The 26,257-nt window shown below is 34.7% G+C and overlaps 1 protein-coding gene across 4 annotated transcripts in view; it reads right to left on the minus strand.

Moving 5' to 3' along the window:
• Positions 1-26,257, minus strand: part of USP47 (ubiquitin specific peptidase 47) — a 123,407-nt gene that overhangs the window by 23,568 nt on the left and 73,582 nt on the right. For all 4 annotated transcript variants that reach the window (XM_030831406.2, XM_070046142.1, XM_030831405.2 and 1 more), the window contains 8 exons: positions 11,055-11,150; positions 10,817-10,969; positions 8,269-8,436; positions 6,204-6,335; positions 5,684-5,760; positions 5,039-5,094; positions 2,877-2,989; positions 1,751-1,855 (listed from right to left, as the gene is read on the minus strand). In XM_030831406.2, the coding sequence (XP_030687266.1) occupies positions 1,751-1,855; positions 2,877-2,989; positions 5,039-5,094; positions 5,684-5,760; positions 6,204-6,335; positions 8,269-8,436; positions 10,817-10,969; positions 11,055-11,150 (900 nt within the window). The remainder of the gene's footprint in view (positions 1-1,750; positions 1,856-2,876; positions 2,990-5,038; positions 5,095-5,683; positions 5,761-6,203; positions 6,336-8,268; positions 8,437-10,816; positions 10,970-11,054; positions 11,151-26,257) is intronic.

The raw sequence follows: 26,257 nt of genomic DNA on the forward strand, positions 1-26,257 counted from the left end.
TTAAAGAAAGCATTACTGTAAGCCTTGGTATGTCCCCATTGCCCTCTACTCCTCCATCCCTCACTTCCCACAAATGGAGCTTTATTTTTCTTATGTAAGATCGATTTATTTCTCTTTTCTATTTCACTCTTTACATTTGTGAAATTAAACTTTCTATTTTTTAAGACAAGATTTTTTCTTCCTACATTAAAAACTGATGGAATATAAACTACCCTTAGTGCTATCACTGATTGACCTTACTGTGTAAAACTGTTTAAAGACATTTTCTCCATTTTAGTTTAATTTGGTTTCACTATTGTTTTGCTTGCAGTCCACCATTATGTTTAACGGATTTTTACTTTAATCAGGTGAACCCAGAGCCATTCATCCATTTTATTATTTGTTCATTCATTTATTCATTCACATACCCATCCAATTTTTTTTCCCCCCTCCAATTTTGACTCTCCTGTTTACCAGGCAAAAGTAGTGGAAATGCAACTGTGAACAAAACCAGAATACTCTTCACCCTTGTAAGTGCTTACGGTTTAGTGAGGGACATTAATTAATTAAAATAGTCACACAAATGTAAATTTTCAGTACTGATAAAGTGCTATGAAAGACCAGGTACACAATACAAGTTCTCAAACTGTGTTTGTCTAAAAACCACTTGAGGTACCTGTTTAAAATGCATAATCCCAGGTGCCAAAACATAAGTTCAGATTCATTTGCAGGAATTTGTTTTTTAATAGGAATGTGATTCTGGTGCAGGTTGTGCTGGATCACACTTTGAGAAACAATGCCAGCTATCTTGTGAATTATTTTTACTTCTTTCATTGGTTCTACATATAATTATAAATGAAATGACGTAGTATGCAATTTTTTCTCTAGGTAATGACTGTTTAACTTTAGTCAAATGATGTTAATGTTTACATGGAAAGGGCAAAAAATTCTGTCAAGTATAACAGATGACATTTAGAATAATCCGGTTAAAGAATGCTTCTTTTTCTATTTGCCTTTCAAAACCCACTTATAAATTTGCATTATTCTTAGAATAAAATGCAAACTTCTATTCTTACACAGCCTTTAATTTCATTTTATGTGCCTCTATTCTCAATCAAGATGATCTAAACACAATGCACCTTTTTTCAGCTTCTTAATCATGTACTTCCTCACCTCAGTTTTTACACATGCTGTTACCTCTACTTAAAGTACTCTTCCCCAACTTCTTGCACAGCTGTCTCCTCATGGTTTAAGTCTCAGATTAAATAACCTTAATATACTATTGAATTACTTTATGGCATCTAATAAGATATTTGAAAACTGTGGTGTTTAAATATTTTTTGTCTGTTTTTTTCCCCAGTGGGATTGTAAACTCCAAGAAGGCAGTGAGCCTGTTTTGCTCACTCTGGTACCTCTAACACCTCATGTGGTCTTGTTCACTCAAGTTCTCTAATGCATCATATAGCAGACACTCAATAAATATCTGCTAAATGAATATAAAGAATAAATAAATATTTTTGTTTCTAATTCTATTTCTGAGTTTTAGAAAGCTTTAACTGGCTTTCGGAGTGAGAAAGTTCTCAAAAGCAATGGACCACACTCCAGAAAAGAGGTGTAAACTATACTCTTTAAGAGACATAGGATTTAAGTGGGCTATCAAAGCTACTGCAAGTGCTTATATTACTACTGACTATAATAAAAACTTGGGAAAATGTTAATGCTGTTACGTAAAATATCAATAATTAAATGCCAACAGTGCAATTAAACATACCTTATAAGCCATTTCTACTGCTTCCTTTAATGTCTTATCCTTATGAACCTCCAATTTATTTTCCATCATCACTTGTTTCACAGGATGCAAACAGAATAATTTTATCTAGAAAATGTAAAATATCATCATTAACTCAACAGGTCATAAATCGAACTTACTTCTTTTGTAGACAGTATTCTTTCCTAATAGTCAAAAATATTATAATTAAAAAAAAACATAATTGGGATCATTCTCCGTCTATCTATCTCACTTAATAATTGATACTGTCTCATGTTATAAAAAAATTCAAAATCATTAATTTTAACAACTGTATGTTTCTTTATAAGCATGTATCACAATTTATGTAATCACTCTCCTACTGATATATATTCAAGTTGTTTCCAATTTTTCTGTAATTTGGAAAATACTGTGGAGAATGTCCTTGTGGTCAAAATTTTTACCACATCTGTCACTATCTCATTAGGTAATATTTTCTTAAGAGAATTATATAAAAGAATATGAATTTGCTTAAGGCTCTTGATAAATCCTACTCAAATTCTAGGAAGAAAGGTTTTATCAATTTATACTTGTAGCAGAATGTTACAATGTTCATCTCACTGTAACCTCAGCAGCACTGAGCATTATCACTATGTTACTGGTTTTTTGTTTTTTTTTAATAAATTTATTTTTGGCTGCATTGGGTCTTTGCTGCTGCATGCAGGCTTCTCACTGCGGTGGCCTCTCCTGCTGCAGAGCACAGGCCCTAGGCACGCGGGTCCCAGCAGCTGCGGCACATGGGCTCAGCAGTTGTGGCTCACCGGCTCCAGAGCACAGGCGCAGCAGCCATGGTGCATGGGCCCAGCTGCTCCGTGGCATGTGGGATCTTCCCGGACCAGGGATCGAACCCACATCGCCTGCATTGGCAAGCAGACCCCCAACCACTTGCGCCACCAGGGAAGCCCATGTTACTGGTTTTTTATGCATAAAATGAAATCATTTTACCTCAGTAATATAGTTGGTTATACTGTTTAATGATCATGATGGCATAACTATCTACAGAATCAACCCAATGAGTCAGTGATGAGAACTGCAGTTAAGCAAAGTTCAATAGCACTTTTTAATTAAAAGTAAAATTAGGAAATCTAACCTTGCATGTATTGCGCTCAATTTCTCGTTGCCTCTTTTCTTGTTCTTCCAATTCTCTCTCTCTCTGCACCAAATTTTTAATATGTTCTGGATATTCATCTACTTCTAGAAATTCTATTAATAGTAAAAACAGGGTAAAACAGTGCCACTGAGACTGAGCTTCCTTTATTTAATTTTGTTCTACTATGTTCCCAGAGTATACACTTCTACTATAGCTGTTATCAAAATATATCCCAATTACATCAATCTTTCAACTTGGAACATGAGCTTCTTCCAGACAAGGGTGAAGAGGCAGTTGATAATGACACATGGTTAGGTCTCAAAAAAGCCATATCTTTATCTGTATACCTCTTGGCTCCAGACAACTCTGGTATGTAAATTAAGATTTTTAGAATGAAAAAGCCTCCCTTAAACTTGAAAATAAAAGCACTTCTGATTTCAAATAGTGCTATCACCATCAAATTGTATAACCCTGGGCAAGTTTACTTCTCCAGACCTTGGTTTCTTCAGCTTATTAACAGCACCTTACCACATAGAGTTATTACCTGGGATATAAGGAAATGTAATAAATACTGTTGATGCTCTACTACTACAAATGGTATTTATTTGTTTATTATTATTCACTAATATGATTCTCTTTCCTTTGTTCTCAAAGTAGTCTTTTAGCTGCCTTCTAATCAAAGAACTTCATATGTAACTCAAAGTATTCGAAGTGACAGTATGAGACTATAACACTGTTTAATAAAGCCAATGATTGTTAGGCATTAAACAGGGAGAACAATTTATATTTAAAAAAAATCATGCCTCTGTGGAAGGTAAAAATCCACTGTTTACAGAAATGAGCTCCAATTTAAAAAATATTCCATATCATACATACAGTGCCCCTTGGTGCTTCACCACAAAACTAGAGCTGTGGGGAGCGGATAAAAGAAAGCTGAGTTACTGTACTACATGTAATATCTGGAATGCTGGGTGTCACAGAGGATACACAAACTAGAAACCTCGCTCTGCCTCCAGGTAGCTATGACCTTGGACAAATTACTCTTTAGGGTATAGTTTCATTATGTGTAAAGTAGAATGAATACTTCTACTCTGAAATCTCTGTTCTGAAATGACTTATTATAATTTCCTTTTTTCTTTCCTATAATTACACAGTAAATTATTGAACAGCCTCTATATGACAGACCCTGTATTATATCATTGGTGAAAAGATAAATAAGTCCTAAGCCTTGCACCAACTGAATTCACAATCTGATGAGAGTTTACGAAAATGTAAACAAAAACATCAGACTGCTTAAAATAGATTTACTCATAGTATAGTAGTTTCTAAACAAAGGAAATATATTGAAATCAAAGACAATGATTATATTAATTGTGAAAAGAATATGAGCAAACACATCACCTGTGTATATATCGTATGCACACACACACACACACACACACACAAACACACACACATGCTTTATATACCTATGTGCAAATACTATCTCAGTCACGATCAGAGTTACCAAGAAAACACAGGAACTGTAATTTTTTAAAGTAGCAGTTATGAAAGGAAAAAAAAAAGGCAAATCCACATGCTTTGTATACAGGATTATTTTTAGGATTCCTAATAAAATTAAAATCTAATAAAGGATGCATACTCGCCTCATAAAACTTTACTTGCTTTTTAAGCAAATAAGCAAAGATGTTTAACTCTAGTATGACACTAAATACTTAAAATTTTATCTTATTTAATTTTTTATAATAATCCTATAAAATACTATAATTATTCCCATTTTACATGTGTGGAAAGTAAGACTTAGAAAAGTTAAATAACTTGTTCTGGGACATGCAGATGGTGAGTTATGGCTGCTACACAGATCTGGAGACTATCATCACTGCACCAAACTACATATAATACAATCTTACTGCAAATAAATATCCAACGTACGCAATGCAGAGTAAGTTTTGTCTCTTAGTGTATTAAAAAATAGTTCAACTTTTTTCCAAGTGCTTTTACCAGTTGGTATTATCTCATAACAGTCTTTATAATTAATTCTTCCACACATTAAAAAAATTTAATTGTCCTATCATTTAAAAGTAGTTATCTGGGTTTATAAAACTTGCAAAAAAACTGGTTTATAACACAGACTAAAATCAAGTAACTATATGTCAACATACTTGCATTTCTTGCTGGGTCCTTCAGTCTATATATCAGCATATATGCATTTGTGGAGCTAGTAAAATATAAAAAAGATTAATAGGGACAAAAAGTAGATTGTAAAGATTCCATTTCCTAGCATCAAATATTTATTTTAAATAGTAGTTTTTTTGTTGTTTCAAACAATTAGAAAATCATGTAGCTGTTCTTGTACAGGTTCAGATTTAAACGTTCTTGAAAAAAAGGAGACTACTTTGCTTTTACCGACATATTTATGAGAAAATCCTGTATCTTTTCTTGGTAACGTAGTAAAATCTTCAAAAAACCTTTGTCCTAGAATGAGTACTACAGGTAAGTCAGGAGTCAGCAATTTTTCTCTGGAAAAGGGCCAGATAGTAAAAGTCATAGGCTTTGTGAGCTATTCTGTGTGCTAAAACTACTTAACTCTGCTGTTGTGTGGGAAAAGATCAACATACAGTATTTAAACAAATGAGTATGATGGTGTTCCAATAAAACTTTATTTCCAAAAACTGAAGGCAGGCTGAATTTGGCCCATAGGCTATAGTTTGTTGACCCTTGGGTTAAACCTTTTTAGTGATAAAAAAATGTTGAAAAGCTGTAAATAATTCTAATTTATAAACAGAAAAACTTAGGAAGTTATTTACCTTGCAAAAGCACTGGAGTAATAGCCTCTGCTTCCTGAAGATCCACCATGTGTTTTCTTAATGTCCTCTTGTGTTATCTAAAAAGTTGTAACATTACTTACTTTTTTGGTAAGATCTATAACACCATTACCTTTATGTCAACATGTAACCCAAGTTTTAACCTCAGAGTTAAATGGACCACACAGATAACAGTTCACAAAATGTAATCATAATCAGTGGCTACTAATGGCCAATCTTTTCTAGTGCTCTTAAATAGACAGCCCATGTGAAGGCTCAGGGCAAGAAGAAAACTGGGAGTCTAGCTCTGCAAACACTCAGCAAGCCCAAAATAAAACAAAATAAAGAAACAAAGGAAATTTACTGAAAACAAAAACAAAAGAATGACATCTGGTATGTCTTAATGATTTGGTATGCTTCAACGGACAGACTGAGTCTCTCATTTTTAATAAACCCTGCTGTTGATGAGAAACATCCCTACTCCTGTCTTTCAGAATAATAATCTTAAAAAATCCCTCCTTACCCTGCTGACATGTTGATCATTGAAGCTGTACCACTGCTCATCACTGAATGACTTTATACAAGCATAGTAATGACCACCAGCAGCACTCCCTGAATGAACCATAACCGAGAAGAGCTCATAGATCAAAGAATTCTAAAGAAAAGAATAAAAGTAACTCAGCACAGAGGAAAAACACAAAACCCTAATTTGTATATTTCCTATTCTCTACTAAAACATAGGGAACTAACATGTTAGTTGTCCTCTGTATTTATGGCAAGTCAACTTTTCTCTAAGATCATTAAAATGGTAATTCATCACATAATTTTTATATACCACAAGTTTCATTCAGTGTATTCCTTCACATTTTAATTATGCTATAACCTCTAGAACAATGTATAACTGAAATACAAATTTATATATTTATGTAAAAAGAAAATAACAGTCTGAAATTTTACAAAGAGGTGTTAAACATGAGACCGTTCTGATATGCACATCAAAATCAATAAATCCCAAATAACATTTTTAAAATTTCAAATAAGATTCCACTTCCTTTATAAAAGAGCTAAGGTATATAATTATTTTGAACATCTTCTAATTTATTTATGTAATATCTGTGATACAGTGATCTATTGATTTGATATCTCTCAGGTATGCAAAGCTGGTTCAACATTAGAAAATCAACCTACGTAAACCACGCTAAAGAAGAAAAGTTACATGATCTTACCAACTGAACCCAGAAACAACATTTGACAAAATCCAAACCCATTCATGATAAAGACTCTCAACAAACTAGGAAGAGAGGAACCTCCTCAAATTGATAAAGAACATCTATAAAAAATCTAGACCCAATATCATACTTAATGGCGAAAGACTGAATACTTTCCTCCTGAGATTGGGAATAAGGCAAGAGCGTCCTCTCTCACCACTCCTATTCAACACTGTATAGGAAATCCTATCCAGTGGAATAAGATAAGGAAAACAAAAAAAAAAGATAGACATAATTGTCTATATAGAAAAACAGGTTGGGGGTTGGATTTAGCTCTTGAGCCACAGTTTTCCAACCCTTGTTTGAATGCAATGTTCTTTACACTAAGTTATAATGTATCCACTATATTATTCATCACAGCAATTCACACCTCATCTGTCTGCCCTGAAAGAAACAGATAATTTTAAAAGGTAAAGGGTAGTGGTAATGGTGGTGAGAATAATGGTCTTGATCTAAAAACAGATTTATGCAAGTGAAACTCCATTCTTAAATACTGCCTTAAAAAACCCCTATATTTAATACGACTCTGTAAGACTTGAGCTAGTGATCAGTCTTCACACTGGTGATTCATTATTCACACCATGCTCAAGACATCTGATCTGTAATTCTCCCCTCAATAAAGCAAATTATACAAATTTGCTTTAGAATGGTTTGATAAAACCATTAAAGAAATGGTTTGATAAAGAACCATTTGATGGTTTGATAGAATGGTTTGATAAAACCATTAAAGAAATGGTTTGATAAAGAACCATTTGATAAAAAACCATTAAAGAAATGGTTTGCCAAAATCTTAAAAATCACTGACCTAGTAACAAAAAAATTCTATCCTAGATATTATCCAGTCTTGTAGTTTTCAAATGATAATCCATGGAATTGTATCATTTTTTGAAGTCCCTTAAGGGCTGTCATGGGGAGGGGAGGAAAACTGAGGGGTCCCCTACCTAAAAAAGATTAGTTCTCTTATTGTTTCAGGAAAGGTCCCATAGCCAGAATTTTTTAAATTAACAGATCTAGTCTAATGCCTTCGTTTTGCGATATGAGAAAACTCTGACAAAGATTTAGAGGCTTGTTGCTACTTTAAAGGCAAAATGAAGTGGTTTCCTCACTACTAGTACCCTTTCCATACCACCACTCAGCTTGCTTCAGCCTCTCAGAAATTAATGCTCCCACCTGTAAGTAGTTTTTTTCTAAAGTTTAATTATGACCACATATATGCATAAAAATAATAGCAATTAAATTTCTTTTAAAGATAATTATATAGCAGCTCAGAGATTACCTTACTCTCTCTTTCAACTAAAAACCACAAATTACAAAAAGTACCTTTTCAAGCCCAGGTTTTGGAATCTTTTCAGTTCCACTATTGCTTTCAAGGCAGATCCCTTCATCAACACCATCATCATTGGAGAAATCATTGCTCATTTGATCACTGTGACAACTGCCTTCATTTTCTGCTCCACTGTCAGTGCAACTTTCAGTCTGAGGAGATTTCTTAATAAAACATAATTATCTTACAATTATAAGCTAAATAAAGGGAAAATATAAAACTTTCAATCTATATGCTGCTTTTCCACATAATTTATGATGCTATTGTTAATAAAAATACTTATTCTACTTTAAGCAAATTTATTTTCTCTTAAAAAGTGAGACCTTAAATAAAATTAAACAAAAGTGTATTTTAAAAGCATTTCTATTAACAACCTTAAAATTCTAATACAACAAATTAGTGTTTCAGAATTCTATTAAACCCCATTTATGTTTACAGCTGCAAAGTAACTATATAAAATTACCATTTCTTTCATCAAAACCATAAAAGCAGAGAACTTATGCTCCAAAATGAGCTTCTGTTGTTCTCAAATCCCAAAAGAATATCATCTCCTTTCTTGAACAAAAAGGTCAATTCAGTTTATCACTATGCTAGGTATTACAGACAATTAGAAAGAAAAACAAGACACTGTATCTATCCTCAAGAACTTTATATTCCAGTTAAAGGAGGTGGAAATGTAACAACAGTAAATAATACTTTTCCATGCTTTTATGATTTTTAAATCCCTTTCAGACAAATTTAAAGAATTCTTCCTAGAAATCCTCAAACAACTCTTTCCTCCCTTTTCCTTTAATATTTTATTTTATTTTAAAAACTTATTTATTTATTTTTGGCTGTGTTGGGTCTTCATTGCTGCGCGCAGGCTTTCTCTAGTTGCGGCAAGCGGGGTCTACTTTTCGTTGAGGTGCGCAGGCTTCTCTCTTGTTGCAGAGCATGGGCTCTAGGTGTGCAGGCTTCAGTAGTTGTGGCACGTGGGCTCAGTAGTAGTGGCACACAGGCTTAGTTGCTCCGTGGCATGTGGGATCAATCTTCCCGGATCAGGGCTTGAACCTGTGTCCCCTGCATTGGCAGGCAGATTCTTAACCACTGCGCCACCAGGGAAGCCCCTCCTTTAATATTTTAGATACAGAGTTTGAAAATTCTTCTCTAAGATGTAGGCACTTGATATGTTTAAGGCATTGCCTATAAGTTCTTGAATTAACCAAGCAATATGTAGTAAGTACCAACTTCTTGCCAAGAATTTTGTTGTAAGAACTGCACCTAACATACAGTCTTCATCCCTCAAGAAAGTTTGGTTCAAGGAAAAATGGAGGTGAAAACCAACTTGAGAATTCTACACAAAGTCCAAAGAGATCATCCCTGAAACTCCTTTTAACTAAGCCAGAACATCTTCTCTTCTTCCAAGAAATGGACCTAAAACTTCCTAAAAGTTCTGGTCAAACTTTGTATCTCAGTTTTCTTCCCTTGGAAAAGACTTCCCTTTGTAAGAAATACATTAGGAATATACAGAAAACCCATCTAATACTCATCTCTGAGTAGGAATCTCCCTTGAAAGTTTGGTATACTTTGGACAGACTTCCTAGCTTAAGCACAGGTGTTTGAGATATTATTTCAAATTAAACCTTTCAGAGAATGTTACCTGGTCACAGGTACCATTCAATGAACATTTACTTTAAGGCAATCTCATCTTATAAAAGCTATGAAAAGCAATTATCATCCTTACTTTACAGACAAGGAAAGTGAGGCTCAGAAAACATTTGCCATTTAGTACTTAAGAGCATAAATAAAACTTGAGAATGTTTAAAATTATTTTTAAGCCTCTGGGAAAAGGTATTTTTAACTATTGTGATGAATTCCAATCAGAAAAAAATACTTCATGGCAGTTTTGAGAATAAGAAAGATTTATCACTCTGTAACAACTATGTTAAGTCATTGTAAATATTCCCAATAATTAAATCAGAAGAGTTTCCAAGAGAACAGAGTGGGACATTATGAATCTTTTACTGGATTAGGATACAGGAACCAGATAATTGGAGGAGGTCAATGAGCGGAAGAAATTAATGAGCTTTATGTGTGCCCTCAAAGTTCCATTCTCAAACTATATTTAAATAGTTTTAAATTTTTTATTTTAGAAGTTTTAATTTAAAAATAAAACTAATTAAAAAAGAAACACAGAAAAATACCTTTATTACCTAGCTTTCTAACCTAGCCAATTTAAGAGCTGGTAAACCTTAAGGGAGAATAACCCAGAAACCTTAATGCTTGAAAAAGACACTAAGACAAAACAAGAAATTAAGGCCATACTACCCAGTTTGCTCGTTCATTCAATATATCTGTTCTATGTTTATCATGTGCCAGAAACACAAGTGCAGCCCATCTCTCGACTGGTATGTTTCAATAACTAAGAAAGTTATGAAACGTAAGATTATCACACAAATTAAAGAAATAATTCCAGAATTTAATATCCTTTTTGTCATTTCAAAGAATATCACAAGTTACTCTGATCAAAGAAGAATATCTGAAGTATAATTTATAAGTATTCACCTCATCTTCAACATCAATAAATGTACTCATGTCTAGTTCCTCGGGAAATGTCATCCGATCATTCAATTTAATCCTGTGCATGGTTGTATAATCAAAATCAAATCTTTTCAGTTGTAAGGTCAGCAGATAAGGGAAATGCAAAAACCGAAGACCCTAAAAAAAAAAGTGTGGGGGGGAATCTATTGAATATTGAATATTATCTCAGATAATTAAGTATTAATTTCTAAATGGCATCTACCTTTCGTGCATCACACTTCTTCTTACAACGTTCACAAAAATATTGATTTGGGCCATCCAGGATCTCTGGCTGAATAAATGCATGCAATGCTTCCTCCTAGTTAGAAAAAAAAAAAATTGTTTTATAATTATTGTAAAGTATTATAATGTTAACGACAAAGCCCTGAATATAAAAACACTGCAATTACCAAAATACTTATATGTAGAACAGCAAGAAAATTAGGAATTCAAAATGCAAAAAGGCAGAAAAAAAGTATCAACAGCAAAATGATGTTATCATTATAAACACTTAGCAAAAAATTACTTTATTTCATTCTGTATGAGCTCTACATTGCCTAGTGTTGCACATCAGTTAGTCATTTCTACCTAATTTTCATAGACTTTATGTTGTGATTTTTGGTTAAATAATCTAATAGAAATCCTCAGTCTTTAGATTAAAAAGTAATTCCATACTTCTTAGAAAAGCAGTTGCATGTGTCATTGCATCCTTCTTGTAAAAGGAGACAATTTTAAACTGCACATTTAACAACCTAGCACTCTGAAGAATTTACACTATTTGTACATTAAAAAATCTAATAATTATCCTTAACCCCTACATTTAGGGTCAGTCGGTAAGCTACCACTGCACTAATTATAAAGACTGAAAACCACTGTGCAACCTTCTCACTGCTTGTCAGCTACTGCTCCATTTGAAAACGTATGAGAGATGCTGGATTGTTCACCTAGTGGAACCATGTAGCTCTCTTTTCTCCATACAGCTTTAAGACAGAAGAAACCAGTATGAATATTGTTGAAGAATCAGTAGGCATAAAATTTTTATTGTAATTTTTCATCATTGATTTTTCACAATTAAAAAATTTTAGTTGATACAACATACAAGATTGGATTGCACAATTTCATTTGATGTCATCTCTTTTCCTCAGACATGGTCTAAGTAGAACTACCGACAATATTTATTACATACAAAGAAGAAGAAGTGGAATCATTAAGACAAAGTATCTTCAAAAAATTTTTGATATAGAACAAGTTGTTCCTCAAAAGATAAGGGAGCTTGATCTAGCAAAATGGACTTAGTTGTAAAACAGCTAGCAAAGCATACAAAAACTACTATCCACATATTGCTTTGTATAGCTTATTTTGGAATAAGATAAAAAATATGAAAAAATATACAAAATGCTTCTAACTTCATCCATCTCCTATTTGGTCCTCAGAACACAAGAAGAACCAATGGGGTAGGGAGGGGGACCAAGTAGCTGGCTTTTCTCCACATAATCAAGTGTTTTACAGGAGGTCATAGGAAAGGACACATTTAGAAAACGATTTTTTGGGGATTTTTTCCCATATTTTTAAGTACGAAAAAGGCAAATTCTTTAAAAACATGAGAGGTAAAAGCTTTAAGAGCAATCACATCTATAGCTTAACACAGACTGATACCAAATCAGCTGAGCTTTCCGAATGGATTACTGAACTGTTAAAACACTCAATATCTTCAAAAAGCAGGGGGAGGGTAAAGGGAGAGTGAGAACATTATGTAACTCAAATTCTACTTTACTAAACTAAGCTATATGTACGTATTGATCTCTGGCTTATAGTTCACAGCCAGAGCTATCTTTTTTTTTTTCTTCTTCTTCTTTTAAACCCGGAGAAAAGTTTAAAGAAAATTCCCTTAAACGTTTTACTTAGACACACCAACTTTTAACATTTTGCTACCTTGCTTTATCATTCTCCCACCCACACGCACATTATGTGTTTTTCCGAACCACTTGAGAGTAGGTTCATACATGCTTTTCCTCTTAATACTTCAATGTGACTTTTTAAGAAAAAACATATTCTTACATAAACAGAAGAGTTATCAAACTCAGGAAAATTTAATATTGGTAAAGTACTTGTGTCAGTTTATATTCCAATTCTGTCAATTATCCTAATAATGTCCTTTATAGTATTTCTCCCCATCCAGTACAGAATCAAATCCAGGAAAACAGACTGCATTTGGCTGTCTGCCTCTTCAGATTCATTTTGTCGGGTACAGTTTCAAAGCCTTTCTTTCATAACATTAACAATTTTGAAGAGGCCAGTTATTTTATAAAAATGTTCTGCAATTTGGGTTTGTCTGATGTTCCTTAGATTCAGGTTATGCATTCCTTACTAGACTAATGTAAGTAAGTAATGATGTGTTCTTCTAAGGGTATCACAGTCAAAGGGCAAGATGTCCCTAACATCCTTACTGGTGATATTAACTTCAATCACGTGGTCAAGGTGTTGCCCAGTTTTTTCACTATGTGGTTATTATTTTTTTCCTCTTGTGGCTAATAAGCAATTTGTAAGGAGACACTTGGAGACCATACAAAACTACTATGCTTTAAAGAACTTTCCACCTTAGTTTAGCATCCACTATTGGATTCTTGTTTAAACCAAATTTTAATATGTTTGTTTTATAAGCCAACCTGAAAATCTTTTGCCTTTAATAGGCAATTTAAGCCCATCCATATTTAATATGACTGATGTTTTGTTTCATCTCAGTCACTATTGTATATTTTAATTACTCTATTAAGTAATATTTACTGTGTTTCTTTTTCTACATGGTGTTTTTGCTATTTTTTACATTTTCTTTTGGTATTTAGGAAGGTTAGTAATTTTTTTCTAGTGCATTTATATGTACTTTTGTTAGTGCCCTTAATCCTTCCTTTTCCTTACTTAAGCTTTTAGTGTCTGGTCGGCCGATTTTAAATGATAGCCTTGGTCTCCCACCTATTTAAGTCTATGATCTCATTCTACTTTCCCTTCTCACTCTCTTCCTTTTTTAAGAATGGTATTCTCTGTACGTTGTTTAACATGTAACATTTCATACTTTCTTTTTTCCATGTCCCCACCCTTGTTTTATTTAGTCCTTAATTCTACAATTTAGTATATTAAATGCTCACGGTCCTTTTGCTGAAGCTTCCCCAGTGGTCTCTTGGGTGGATGGAGATCATCCTCCAACAATCTCCTCAAGAAGGCTTATGGATACAATGGTCTATGAGTTCTTCAATATTCAAAAGTTGATTTTCTATTGCCATAATAATTGAAGAAGAACTTGGCTGGATAGCAAATCCTTGGCCTGTACTTTTTCTTGATTTTCTTGAAATTGCCATTCTATTGCCATGATTTGCATGTTGCTCTTCAAAAGTATGATGCCAGCCCCATTTGTCTTTCAAGTTTAGCAGTTTACTAAAATATGTCTCAGTTGATCATTCCAGGTCCATTTTTCTAGGTACAGTGGTGCGTCCTTCAAAAGGTAGATTTAAATTTACCCTATTTCCAGAAAGTGTTCCTGGATTATAGTTTATAAGTTTTGTTCTACTGAGTTATTTTTATTCTTCACAGATTCCAATTATGTTGGACCTCCTTTGCCAGCCTTTCCTTTCCATCACTTGCTCTGAGATCCTAATTTTTACTTCTTTATCTCATTTTCATTCTATGTTCTTCCTTAGATTTTCATTCCATTCTATTTTCTCTTGAGCATTTTATAATTAATTCTTCATTTCTAATGTAGTCTTGTCTTTTTTTAAATTTCCTTCCTGAGTTTGATCAGCTTGCATTGCATTTCTTGTTTGCTTGGTTTTTTCTTTAATCCATTTCTCTCCTTAAATTTTTGGATACCAAGTTCTGTTCTGCTTGCTTGAGAATACTTAACTTAGTCTAGAGTACTGTGTTACAGTATGCTACTTTGTGGTTATTTTTCTAAGGTTTTGAGGTTGTGTGTGTATAGATTTTCATCAGCTGAAAATGATTTAATACATATTTTCTGTTTTCTTCCAACACTGCTGCTGTGTAAGTTTGATTTTTCCCTTACTCATTTTGTGGACAGCGTTCTTTAGTTTGTGAGTACCTTCTGTCAACTTAGTGAAGTGTAATTTCTTGAATGGGTAATGGGGGAAAAGAGGTTGGTGTCTTCTTTCATTTTGCAGAACACTTTATTTTTCTTCTTCTTCTTGTTTTCTCCTCACTGCTAGGACTCAGTGGCATCACCCCTTCTCTGTTTATCTCCTTCTCTAGAAGCAAAATTCCTCTAAGGCTGCCACTTCCTAAGTTACTACACGCTCTAAAACTCCTTCCTGGTAGCTGGTACTATAAACTACCAAGTCCCAGTCTGTGTTCACTATTTTGGCACATACTGTTGTACTTTCTCTTTTTGAGGGTGATTCTGTCTTCATTTTGTTTAAGTCTTCCAGTCCCCTCTCTTCTGTTTCATAGTCTCTAAAGCATCCCACTTCATACTCTCCACATATACAGACTTGCAGCAGTAGTGGAAGCTCCACTGGCACTTGATAATTTTGCTACTTTCAGGTAATCTGAAGTTCATGTCATTGTCTCCTAGCAATCCAGAAAGTATGGGTTAGTTGGGTTTCATTTGTGTTCCTTCTAGCCTATGGTTTTGGGAGGATATGTGGAGATATGGAGATTGAGGTAGCCACCATTTTCCTTTAGATTTAGAAAACAGTTAAAGCTATATTAATAATTTTCTTTAGCTTCTTATTCATTTTGTTAAAAGTTGACCCCAGAATAATTATAAATAAAATTATTCAGTCATAAAAATTAGCTTCAATTCATCTATTCATTCAACAATTATGTAAATTATGGGCTAATGTGGTTATATACATTTGTCTTCACTTAATGTGATGTACAAGATAACTAAAAATCATGCCAAACTATATTTTAGATAACAAAAAAATAAGTTATGGATCATAAAAATGGAAAATATAATAAACATTATGCCATTATTAATACACACAAAAAAACTATACTGCTTACCATGAGCTGTCCTCTTGAGTATGTTATTCTTGTGTCATGTTTCCAAACTAGCTTTGGGTTGACTGTGATTGTTTTTCATCATTCCAGAGTGAAGACAATAGTTTTATTTTCTAGAGCTTACACCTCCTTATATATTATACAAAGTGTAATTGTGCAGAGTTTTTTAGACCCTGATCTCCAGCGTTCAGAATAGAACATAGAGAAGTCTTACATCCTTAGTTCTCTGAGTAAGAAATACAGAAAATCTAGGTACAGTGCAATCAAAAGATAGAACCAAGGAATGGTATATAAATCCTCTCACTTATTTTTACTCTTAACTTATATATATAATTCTTTCTCCATCATTCAACATCTACTTCCGCTTGAATGAAGAAATGGTTGCTAAAATATAATACTTTACTTTTCAGACTGAACTATGGAAGATAAATTAGAACCACTACTGATAACTATTTTCTAACTGATTTCGACTTAGCAATTCTGTGCTATTGAAATACAGTTACATGTCTTCCTTACAGAGAGTCAACTATCTTTCCCAGAACATATAGTTTTCTCTTTTAAACTAGGAAAAGAACTCTACTTTTACTTAAGCCATCTACTTTTAATTGCAATTGTTGTGATAACTGATGATTCACATACAATTATAAGAAATAATACAGAGCCTCCTGTACACTTTGCCATTCTCCATTTGATAACATTTTGCAAAACTATAGTATAATATCACAATCAGGATACTGACATTGATATAACCCACCAATCTTATTCCAATTTTCTCAGTTTCAGTGTACTCATTTGTCTGTCTATGTGTGTGTAGTAAGTTCTTTACAATTTTATTACCTGTATAGGCTTATATATCCACCACCATAGTCAAGAGACTGAACAGTTCCTACACCACAAGGATCCCTCATGTTGTCCTTTTATAGTAACCACCTACCCATCCTTCCCCTGGTGCCAACTAATCTACAAGCTCTGGCAATAATTAATCCATCTCCCAGTTCTAAAATTTTGTTTTATCAAGAATGTTATATAAATGGAACCATATGTAACCTTTTGAGATTGGTTTTTGTCACTCAGCATAATTCCCTGGAGATTCATTCAAGTTTCTGTGTGTATCGGTAGTTTGTCCCTTTTTATTGTTAAGTAGTATTCTATGGTTTGTTTGTACCACAGTGTGTTAAACCATTTACTTGTTGAAGGACATCTGGGTTGATTCCAGTTACAGAATATTAAAAATAAAGACATTATGAATATTTGATAAGTTTTTGTTTCTCTGGGATAAATAACCAAGAGTACAATTGCTGGAGGTTATGATAATTTCATGTTTAGTTTTATGAGAAACTGCCTGTAACTTTTCACATTCCCACCAAAAACATGAGTGATCCAGTTCCTCCACACTGTTGTCAGCTTTTTGTGCTGCCATTATTTTTTATTTTAGCCATTCTGTTGGTAGAGAGTGTTATCTTCATTATGGTTTGAATTTGCATTTCCCTAGTGATGTTGAACATCTGTTCCTGTATTTATTTGATATCTGCATATCCTCTTACATGAAATGTTATGTCTTTTGCCAACTGTCTAAATGGACTGTTATCATTTTTTACTATTGTGTTTTGAGACGTCTTTATGTATTCTAGATACTAGTCCTTTGTCAGATATGGGGTTTCCAAATATGTTCTCCCAGTCTGTAGCTTCTCTTACCTTCATCACATGGGCTTTCAAAGAACAAATGTTTTAAAATTTTGTTGAGATACAACTTGTCAATTTTTCCCTTTGTGGATTGCACTTTTTGGTATCAAGTCTAAGAATTCACTGCTTAACCCTTTTTCTAGAGGATTTTTTCCTGTGTTTTATTTCTAAAAGTTTGCAACTTTACATTTTTTTTAAGTCTATGATCCATTTTGAGTTAATTTTTTTACAAGCTGTAAGGTTTAAGTAAAGGTTCATTTTTGTATATACGAATTCCCAATGGTTTTAACATCATTTGTTTAAAAGACCATCCTTGCTGAATTGAATTGCACTGTGCAATTCTAAAAAAAATCAGCTGGGCATGTTTATATGGATCTAGTTCTGGGCTTTCTATTATGTTCCACTGATCTATTTGTCTATTCCTCCAATACCATACAGTCCTGATTACTGTAGCTATATAATAAGTCTTGAGATCAAGGAGACTGATTTCTCCTACTTTATTCTTTTTCCAAAATTCTCTTAGCTATTCTAGCTATTTTTTTTAGAATGAGCTTGAAAAATCTTCTCAGATTTTGAAAGGAATTTCATTAAAATTATACAATTTGGGGGAGAATCTACATCTTTACCATGTGAATATTCCAATCAATGAGGACAGTATGTCTCTCCCTTTACTTAAATATTCTTTTCAGAATTTATAGTTTCCAGCACATAAGTCCAGTACATATTTTGTTAGGTTTACACCTAAGGCTTTTTTTGCCCCACAACTATAAATGGTATTGTATTTTTAATTTCACTTTCCACATTTCATTGCTAGTATTTTTGAAATACAATTGATTTTTGTATGTTTATCTTATATCCTGCTACCTATTAAACTCACTTATTAGTTCTAGGGTTTTGTTTTGGTAAATGTCTTCATGTTTTCTATACAAAATATTATGTTGTTTAAAAAAGGTGGGGGAGCAGGTAAGAGTGGTTCAGGATGGCGGAGTAGAAGGACGTGTGCTCACTCCCTCTTGCGAGAGCACTGGAATCACAAATAACTGCTGGACACTCATCGACAGGAAGATACTGGAACTCACAAAAAAAGATACCCCACAACCAAAGACAAAGGAGAAGCCGCAATGAGACGGTAGGAAGGGCGCAATCACAATAAAATCATATCTCATAACCACGGGGGAGTGACTCACAAACTAGAGAACAATTATACCACAGAAGTCCACCCACTGGAATGAAGGTTCTGAGCCCCACATCAGGCATCCCAACCTAGGGGTCTGGCAATGGGAGGAGGACTTCCCAGAGAATAAGACTTTGAAGGCTAGTGGGATTTGACTGCAGGACTTTGACAAAACTGGGGGAAACAGACTCCACATTTGGAGAGCACACACAGAGTGTGCACATCAGGACCCAGGGGGAAGGAACAGTGACCCCATAGGAGAATGAATCAGACCTACCTGGGAAGTAATCCTTGGCATGAGTCCTCACAGAATCCACCATTAGCCCCACCAAAAAGCCTGTAAGCTCCAGTGCTGGGCCACCTCAGGCCAAACAACTAACAGGGAGGCAACTCGGCCTCACCCATCAGCAGACAAGCAAATTAAAGATTTACTGAGCTCTGCCCACCAGAACAACACCCAGCAATACCCACCAACAGACCTTCCCATCAGGAAGCCTGCACAAGCCTCTTAGATAGCCTCATCCACCAGAGGGCAGACAGCAGAAGCAAGAAGAACTGCAATCCTACAGCCACTAGAATGAAAACCACATTCACAGAAAGATAGACAAGATGAAAAGGCAGAGGCTACGTCCCAGATGAAGGAACAAGATAAAACCCCAGAAAAACAACTAAATGAAGCAGAGATAGGCAACCTTCCAGAAAAAGAATTGAGAATAATGATAGTGAAGATGATGCAGGACCACAGAAAAAGAATGTAAGCAAAGATCGAGAAGGTGCAAGAAATGTTTAACAAAGACGTAGAAGAATTAAAGAACAAACACCTAGAAGAATTAAAGAACAAACAGAGATGAACAATACAAGAACTGAAATGAAAAATATACTACAAGGAATCAATAGCAGAATAACAGAAGCAGAAGAATGGATAAGTGACCTGGAAGACAGAATGGTGGAATTCACTGCCACGGAGCAGAATAAAGAAAAAGGAATGAAAAGAAATGAAGAGAGCCTAAGAGACCCCTGGGACAACATTAAATGCAAAAACATTCGCATTATAGGGGTCCCAGAAGGAGAACAGAGAGAGAAAGGACCCAAGAAAATATCTGAAGAGATTATAGTCGAAAACTTCCCTAACATGGGAAAGGAATTGGCCACCCAAGTCCAGGAAGCGCAGAGTCCCAGGCAGGATAAACCCAAGGAGAAACATGCCGAGACACACAGTAATCAAACTGACAAAAATTAAAGACAAAGAAAAATTATTGAAAGCAACAAGGGAAAAATGACAAATAACATACAAGGGAACTCCCATAAGGTTAACAGCTGATGTCTCAGCAGAAACTCTACAAGCCAGAAGGGAGTGGCATGATATATTTAAAGTGATGAAAGGGAAGAACCTACAACCAAGATTACTCTACCCAGCAAGGATCTCATTCAGATTCGACAGAGAAATCAGAAGCTTTACAGACAAGCAAAACCTAAGAGAATTCAGTACCACCAAACTAGCTCTACAACAAATGCAAAGGAACTTCTCTAAGTGGGAAACACAAGAGAAGAAAAGGACCTACAAAAACAAACCCATAACAAGAAAATGGTCATAGGAACATACATCTCGATAATTACCTTAAACGTGAATGGATTAAATGCTCCAAACAGAAGACACAGGCTCGCTGAATGGATACAAAAACAAGACCCATATATATGCTGTCTACAAGAGACCCACTTCAGACCTAGGGACACATACAGAATGAAAGTGAGGGGATGGAAAAAAGATATTCCATGGAAATGGAAATCAAAGGAAAGCTGGAGTAGCAATCCTCATATACGATAAAATGGACTTTAAAATAAAGAATATTACAAGAGACAAGGAAAGACACTACATAATTATCAAGGGATCAGTCCAAGAAAAAGATATAACAATTATAAATATATATGAACCCAACATAGGAGCACCTCAATACACATTAAGGCAACTGCTAACAGCTCTAAAAGAGGAAGTCGACAGTAACACAATAATAGTGGGGGACTTTAACACCTCACTTACACCAATGGACAGATCATCCAGACAGAAAATTAATAAGGAAACACAAGTTTTAAATGACACAATAGACCAGATAGATTTGATATTTATATGACATTCCAGCCAATAACAGCAGACTACAATGTATACTCAAGTGCACATGGAACATTCTCCTGGACAGATCACATCTTGGGTCACAAATCAAGCCTTGGCAAAATTAAGAAAATTGAAATCGCGCTTCTCTGGTGGCGCAGTGGTTAAGAATCCGCCTGCCAATGGAGGGGACATGGGTTCGCGCACTGGTCCCAGAAGATCCCACATCCCGCAGAGCAACTAACCCCGTGTGCCACAACTACTGAGCCTGTGCTCTAGAGCCCACGAGCCACAACTACCGAGACCGCGTGCCACAGCTACTGAAGCCTGCGCACCTAGAGTCCATGCTCCACAACAAGAGAAGGCACTGCAGTGAGGCCCATGCACTGCAATGAAGAGTAGCCCCCACTCACCACAACTAGAGAAAGCCCGTGCACAGCAACGAAGACCCAACACAGCCAAAAATAAATAAGTATAAAATAAATAAATAAAATTAAAAAAAAAAAGAAATTGAAATCATGTCAAGCATCTTTTCTGACCACAACGCTCTAAGATTAGAAATCAATTACAGGGAACAAAATGTAAAAAACACAAACACATGGAGGCTAAACAATACGTTTCTAAATAACCAAGAAATCACTAAGGACATCAAAGAGGAAATCAAAAAATACCTAGAGACAAATGACAATGAAAACACGATGATCCAAACTCTATGGGTTGCAGCAAAAGCAGTTCTAAGAGGGAAGTTTATAGCTATACAAGCCTACCTCAAGAAACAAGAAAAATCTCAAATAAACAATCTAACCTTACACCTAATGGAACTAGAGAAAGAAGAACAAACAAAACCCAAAGTCAGTAGAAGGAAAGAAAACATAAAGATCAGAGCAGAAGTAAATGAAATAGAAACAAACAAAAAAAAAACAATAGCAAAGATCAATAAAAATAAAAGCTGGTAATTTGAGAAGATAAACAAAATTGACAAACCTTTAGCCACACTCATCAAGAAAAGGAGGGAGAGGACTCAAATCAATAAAATTAGAAATGAGAAAGGGGAAGTTACAACAGACCCGGCAGAAATACAAAGCATCCTAAGAGACTACTACAAGCAACTCTATGCCAATAAAATGGACAAATTCTTAGAAAGGTATAACCTTCCAAGAAAGAACCAGGAGTAAACAGAAAACATGAACACATGAATCACAAGGAATGAAATTGACACTGTGATTAAAAATCTTCCAACAAACAAAAGTCCAGGACTAGATGGCTTCACAGGCGAATTCTATCAAACATTTAGAGAAGAGCTAACACCCATCCTCTCAAACTCTTCCAAAATATAGCAAAGGAAGAAACACTCCCAGACTCATTCTATGAGGCCACCATCACACTGATACCAAAACCAGACAAAGATACTACAAAAAAAGGAAATTACAGACCAATATCACTGATGAATATAGATGCAAAAAACCTCAACAAAATACTAGCAAACAGAATCCAACAGTACATTAAAAGGATCATACACCATGATCAAGTGGGATTTATCACAGGGATGCAAGGATTCTTCAATATATGCAAATCAATCAATGTGATAAACCATATGAACAAATTGAAGAATAAAAACCATATAATCATCTCAATAGATGCAGAAAAAGCTTTTGAAAAAATTCAACACAAATTGATGATAAAAACTCTCCAGAATGTGGGCACAGAGGGAACCTACCTCAACATCATAAAGGCCATATACAACAAACCCACAGCAAACATCATTCTCAATGGTGAAAAACTGAAAGCATTTCCTCTAAGATCAGGAACAAGACAAGGATGTCTACTCTCACTATTATTATTCAACATAGCTTTGGAAGTCCTAGCCACAGCAATCAGAGAAGAAAACGAAATAAAAGGAATACAAATTGGAAAAGAAGTAAAACTGTCACTGTATGCAGATGACATGATACTATATATAGAAAATCCTAAAGATGCCACCGGAAAACTACTAGAACTAATCAATGGAATTTGGTAAGGTTGCAGGATACAAAATTAATGCACAGAAATCACTGGCATTCCTATACACCAACAATGAAAAATCAGAAAGAGAAATAAAGGAAACAATCCCATGTACCACTGTAACAAAAAGAATAAAATACCTAGGAATAAACCTATCAAGGGAGGTAAAAGCCCTGTACTCAGAAAACTATAAGACGCTGATGAAAGAAATCAAAGATGACATAAACAGATGGAGAGATATACCATGTTCATGGATTGGAAGAATCAATATTGTGAAAATGACTATACTACCCAAAGCAATCTACAGATTCAATGCAATCCCTATCAAATTACCAATGGCATTTTTTTACAGAACTAGAACAAAAAATCTTAAAATTTGTATGAAGACACAATAGACCCCAAATAGCCAAAGCAATCTTGAGAGAAAAAAATGGAACTGGAGGAATCAGACTCCCTGAATTCAGACTATACTACAAACCTACAGTAATCAAGACAATATGGTACTGGCACAAAACCAGAAATATAGATCAATGGAACAGGCTAGAAAGCCCAGAGATAAACCCACACACCTATGGTCAACTAATCTACGACAAAGAAGGCAAGGATATACAATGGAAAAAAGACAGTGTCTTCAGTAAGTGGTGCTGGGAAAACTGGACAGCTACATGTAAAAGAATGAAATTAGAACACTCCCTAACACCACACACAAAAATAAACTCAAAATAGATTAAAGACCTAAATGTTAGACTGGATACTATAAAACTCTTAGAGAAAAACATAGGAAGAACACTCTTTGATGTAAATCACAGCAAGATGTTTTTTGACCCACCTCCTAGAGAAATGGAAGCAAAAACAAAAGTAAACAAATGGGACCTAATGAAACTTAAAAACTTTTGCACAGCAAAGGAAACTATAAACAAGATGAAAAGACAACCCTCAGAATGTGAGAAAATATGTGCAAACGAATCAACAAAGGATTAATCTCCAAAATATATAAATAGCTCATGTAGCTCAATATCAAAAAAACAAACAACAGAATCCAAAAATGAGCAGAAGACCTAAATAGATATTTCTCCAAAGAAGACATACAGATGCCCACGAGTCACATGAAAAGCTGCTCAACATCACAAATTATTAGAGAAATGCACATCAAAACTACAATGAGGTATCACCTCACACTGGTCAGAATGGGCATCATCAGAAAATCCACAAACAACAAATGCTGGAGAGGGTGTGGAGAAAAGGGCACCCTCTTGCACTGTTGGTGGGAATGTAAACTGATAACAGCCACTGTGAAGAACAGTAGGGAGGTTCCTTAGAAAACTAAAAATAGAATTACCAAATGACGCAGCAAACCCACTACTGGGCATATACCCAGAGAAAACCATAATTCAAAAAGACACATGCACCCCAATGTTCAATAGCCAGGTCATGGAAGCAACCTAAATGCCCATCGACAGACGAATGGATAAAGAAGATGTGGTATGTATATACAATGGAATATTACTCAGCCATAAGAAGGAATGAAATTGGGTCATTTGTAGAGACTGTCATACAGAGTGAAATAAATCAAAAGAGAAAAACAAATATCATTTATGAATGCATATATGTGGAATCTAGAAAAATGGTACAGATGAACCAGTCTGCAAGGCAGAAATAGAGACACAGATGTAGAGAACAAACTTATGGACACCAAGGGGGTAAAGCAGGCTCGGGGGGATGGTGGTGGTTATGGTGGGATGAATTGGGAGATTGGGATTGACCTATATATGCTTAATATATATAAAATAGATAACTGATAAGAACCTGCTGTATAAAAAATAAATAAAATTCAAAAATAAAAATAAATAAAAAAGGGGGGGAACAATTTTATTTCTTCCTTTTATTGGTATGCCTTTTATTTCCTCTTCTTGCCTTACTGTACTGGCTATGACTTCCAGTACTGAACTGAATAAGAGTGACAGCAGACATCCTTGCCTAGATAACCTTGATGTTTTAGGGAGAAAATATTCCGTCTTTCACCATGAAGTACGATGGTAGCTCTACATTTCTGAATACATTCTTTACCAGGTTGAGAAAATTATCCTCCATTACTAGTTTTCAGATAGTTTTTTTAATCATAAGTGGATATTGAACTTTGTCACGTACTTTTTCTAAGTCAATTGATATGATCATGTGAATTTTCTTCTTTTCTCTGTTAATATGCTAGATTACAGTCATTGATTTTTTACATACTGACAAGCCTTGAATCCCTAGAATGAACTCTACTTAGACATGGTATATAATTCTCCTTATATATTGCTTAATTCTATTTGGTAATAATTTGACAAAGATTTTCCCATCTGTATGCATTAAGAATACTGGCTTGCCAGAGATAAACCCATGCACATATAGTCACCTTATCTTTGATAAAGGAGGAAAGAATATACAATGGAGAAAAGACAGCCTCTTCAATAAGTGGTGCTGGGAAAACTGGATAGCTACATGTAAAAGAACGAAATTAGAACACTTCCTAACACCATACAAAAAAACCCTCATAATGGATTAAAAACCTAAATGTAAGTCAAGACACTATAAAACTCTTAGAAGAAAATATAGGCAGAATGCTCTATGACATAAATCACAGCAAGATCCTTTTTGACCCACTACCTGGAGAAAAGGAAATAAAATAAAAAATAAACAAATGGGAGCTAATGAAACTTAAAAGCTTTTGCACAGCAAAGGAAACCATAAACAAGACGAAAAGACAACCCTCAGAATGGGAGAAAATACTTCCAAACAAAGTAACTGACAAAGGATTAACCTCCAAAATATAAAAGCAGCTTATACAGCTCAATATCAGAAAAACAAACAACCCAATCCAAAAATAGGCAGAAAACATGAATAGACATTTCTCCTAAGTAGACATATAGATTGCCAACAAGCAAATGAAAGGATGCTCAACATCACTAATCATTAGAGAAATGCAAATCAAAACCACAATGAGGTATCACCTCACACTGGTCAGAATGGCCATCATCAAAAAATATAGAAACAATAAATGCTGGAGAGGGTGTGGAGAAAAAGGAACCCTCTTCCACTGTTGGTGGGAATGTAAACTGATATAGCCACTATGGAGAACAGTACAGAGGTTCCTTAAAAATCTAAGAATAGAACTACCATACAACCCAGCAATCCCACTACTGGGCATATACCCTGAGAAAACCATAATTCAAAAAGCGTCACGTACCACAATGTTCATTGCAGCACTATTTACAATAGCCAGGACATGGAAGCAACCTAAGCGCCCACTGGCAGATGAATGGATAAAGAAGATGTGGCACATATATACAATGGACTATTACTCAGCCATAAAAAGAAATGAAATTGAGTTACTTGTAGTGAGGTGGATGGACCTAGTCTGTCATACAGACTGAAGTAAGTCAGGAAGAGAAAAACAAATATCATATGC

This window comes from Globicephala melas, chromosome 8 (genome assembly GCF_963455315.2).
Source record: "Globicephala melas chromosome 8, mGloMel1.2, whole genome shotgun sequence".
Taxonomy (NCBI): Eukaryota; Metazoa; Chordata; class Mammalia; order Artiodactyla; family Delphinidae; genus Globicephala; species Globicephala melas.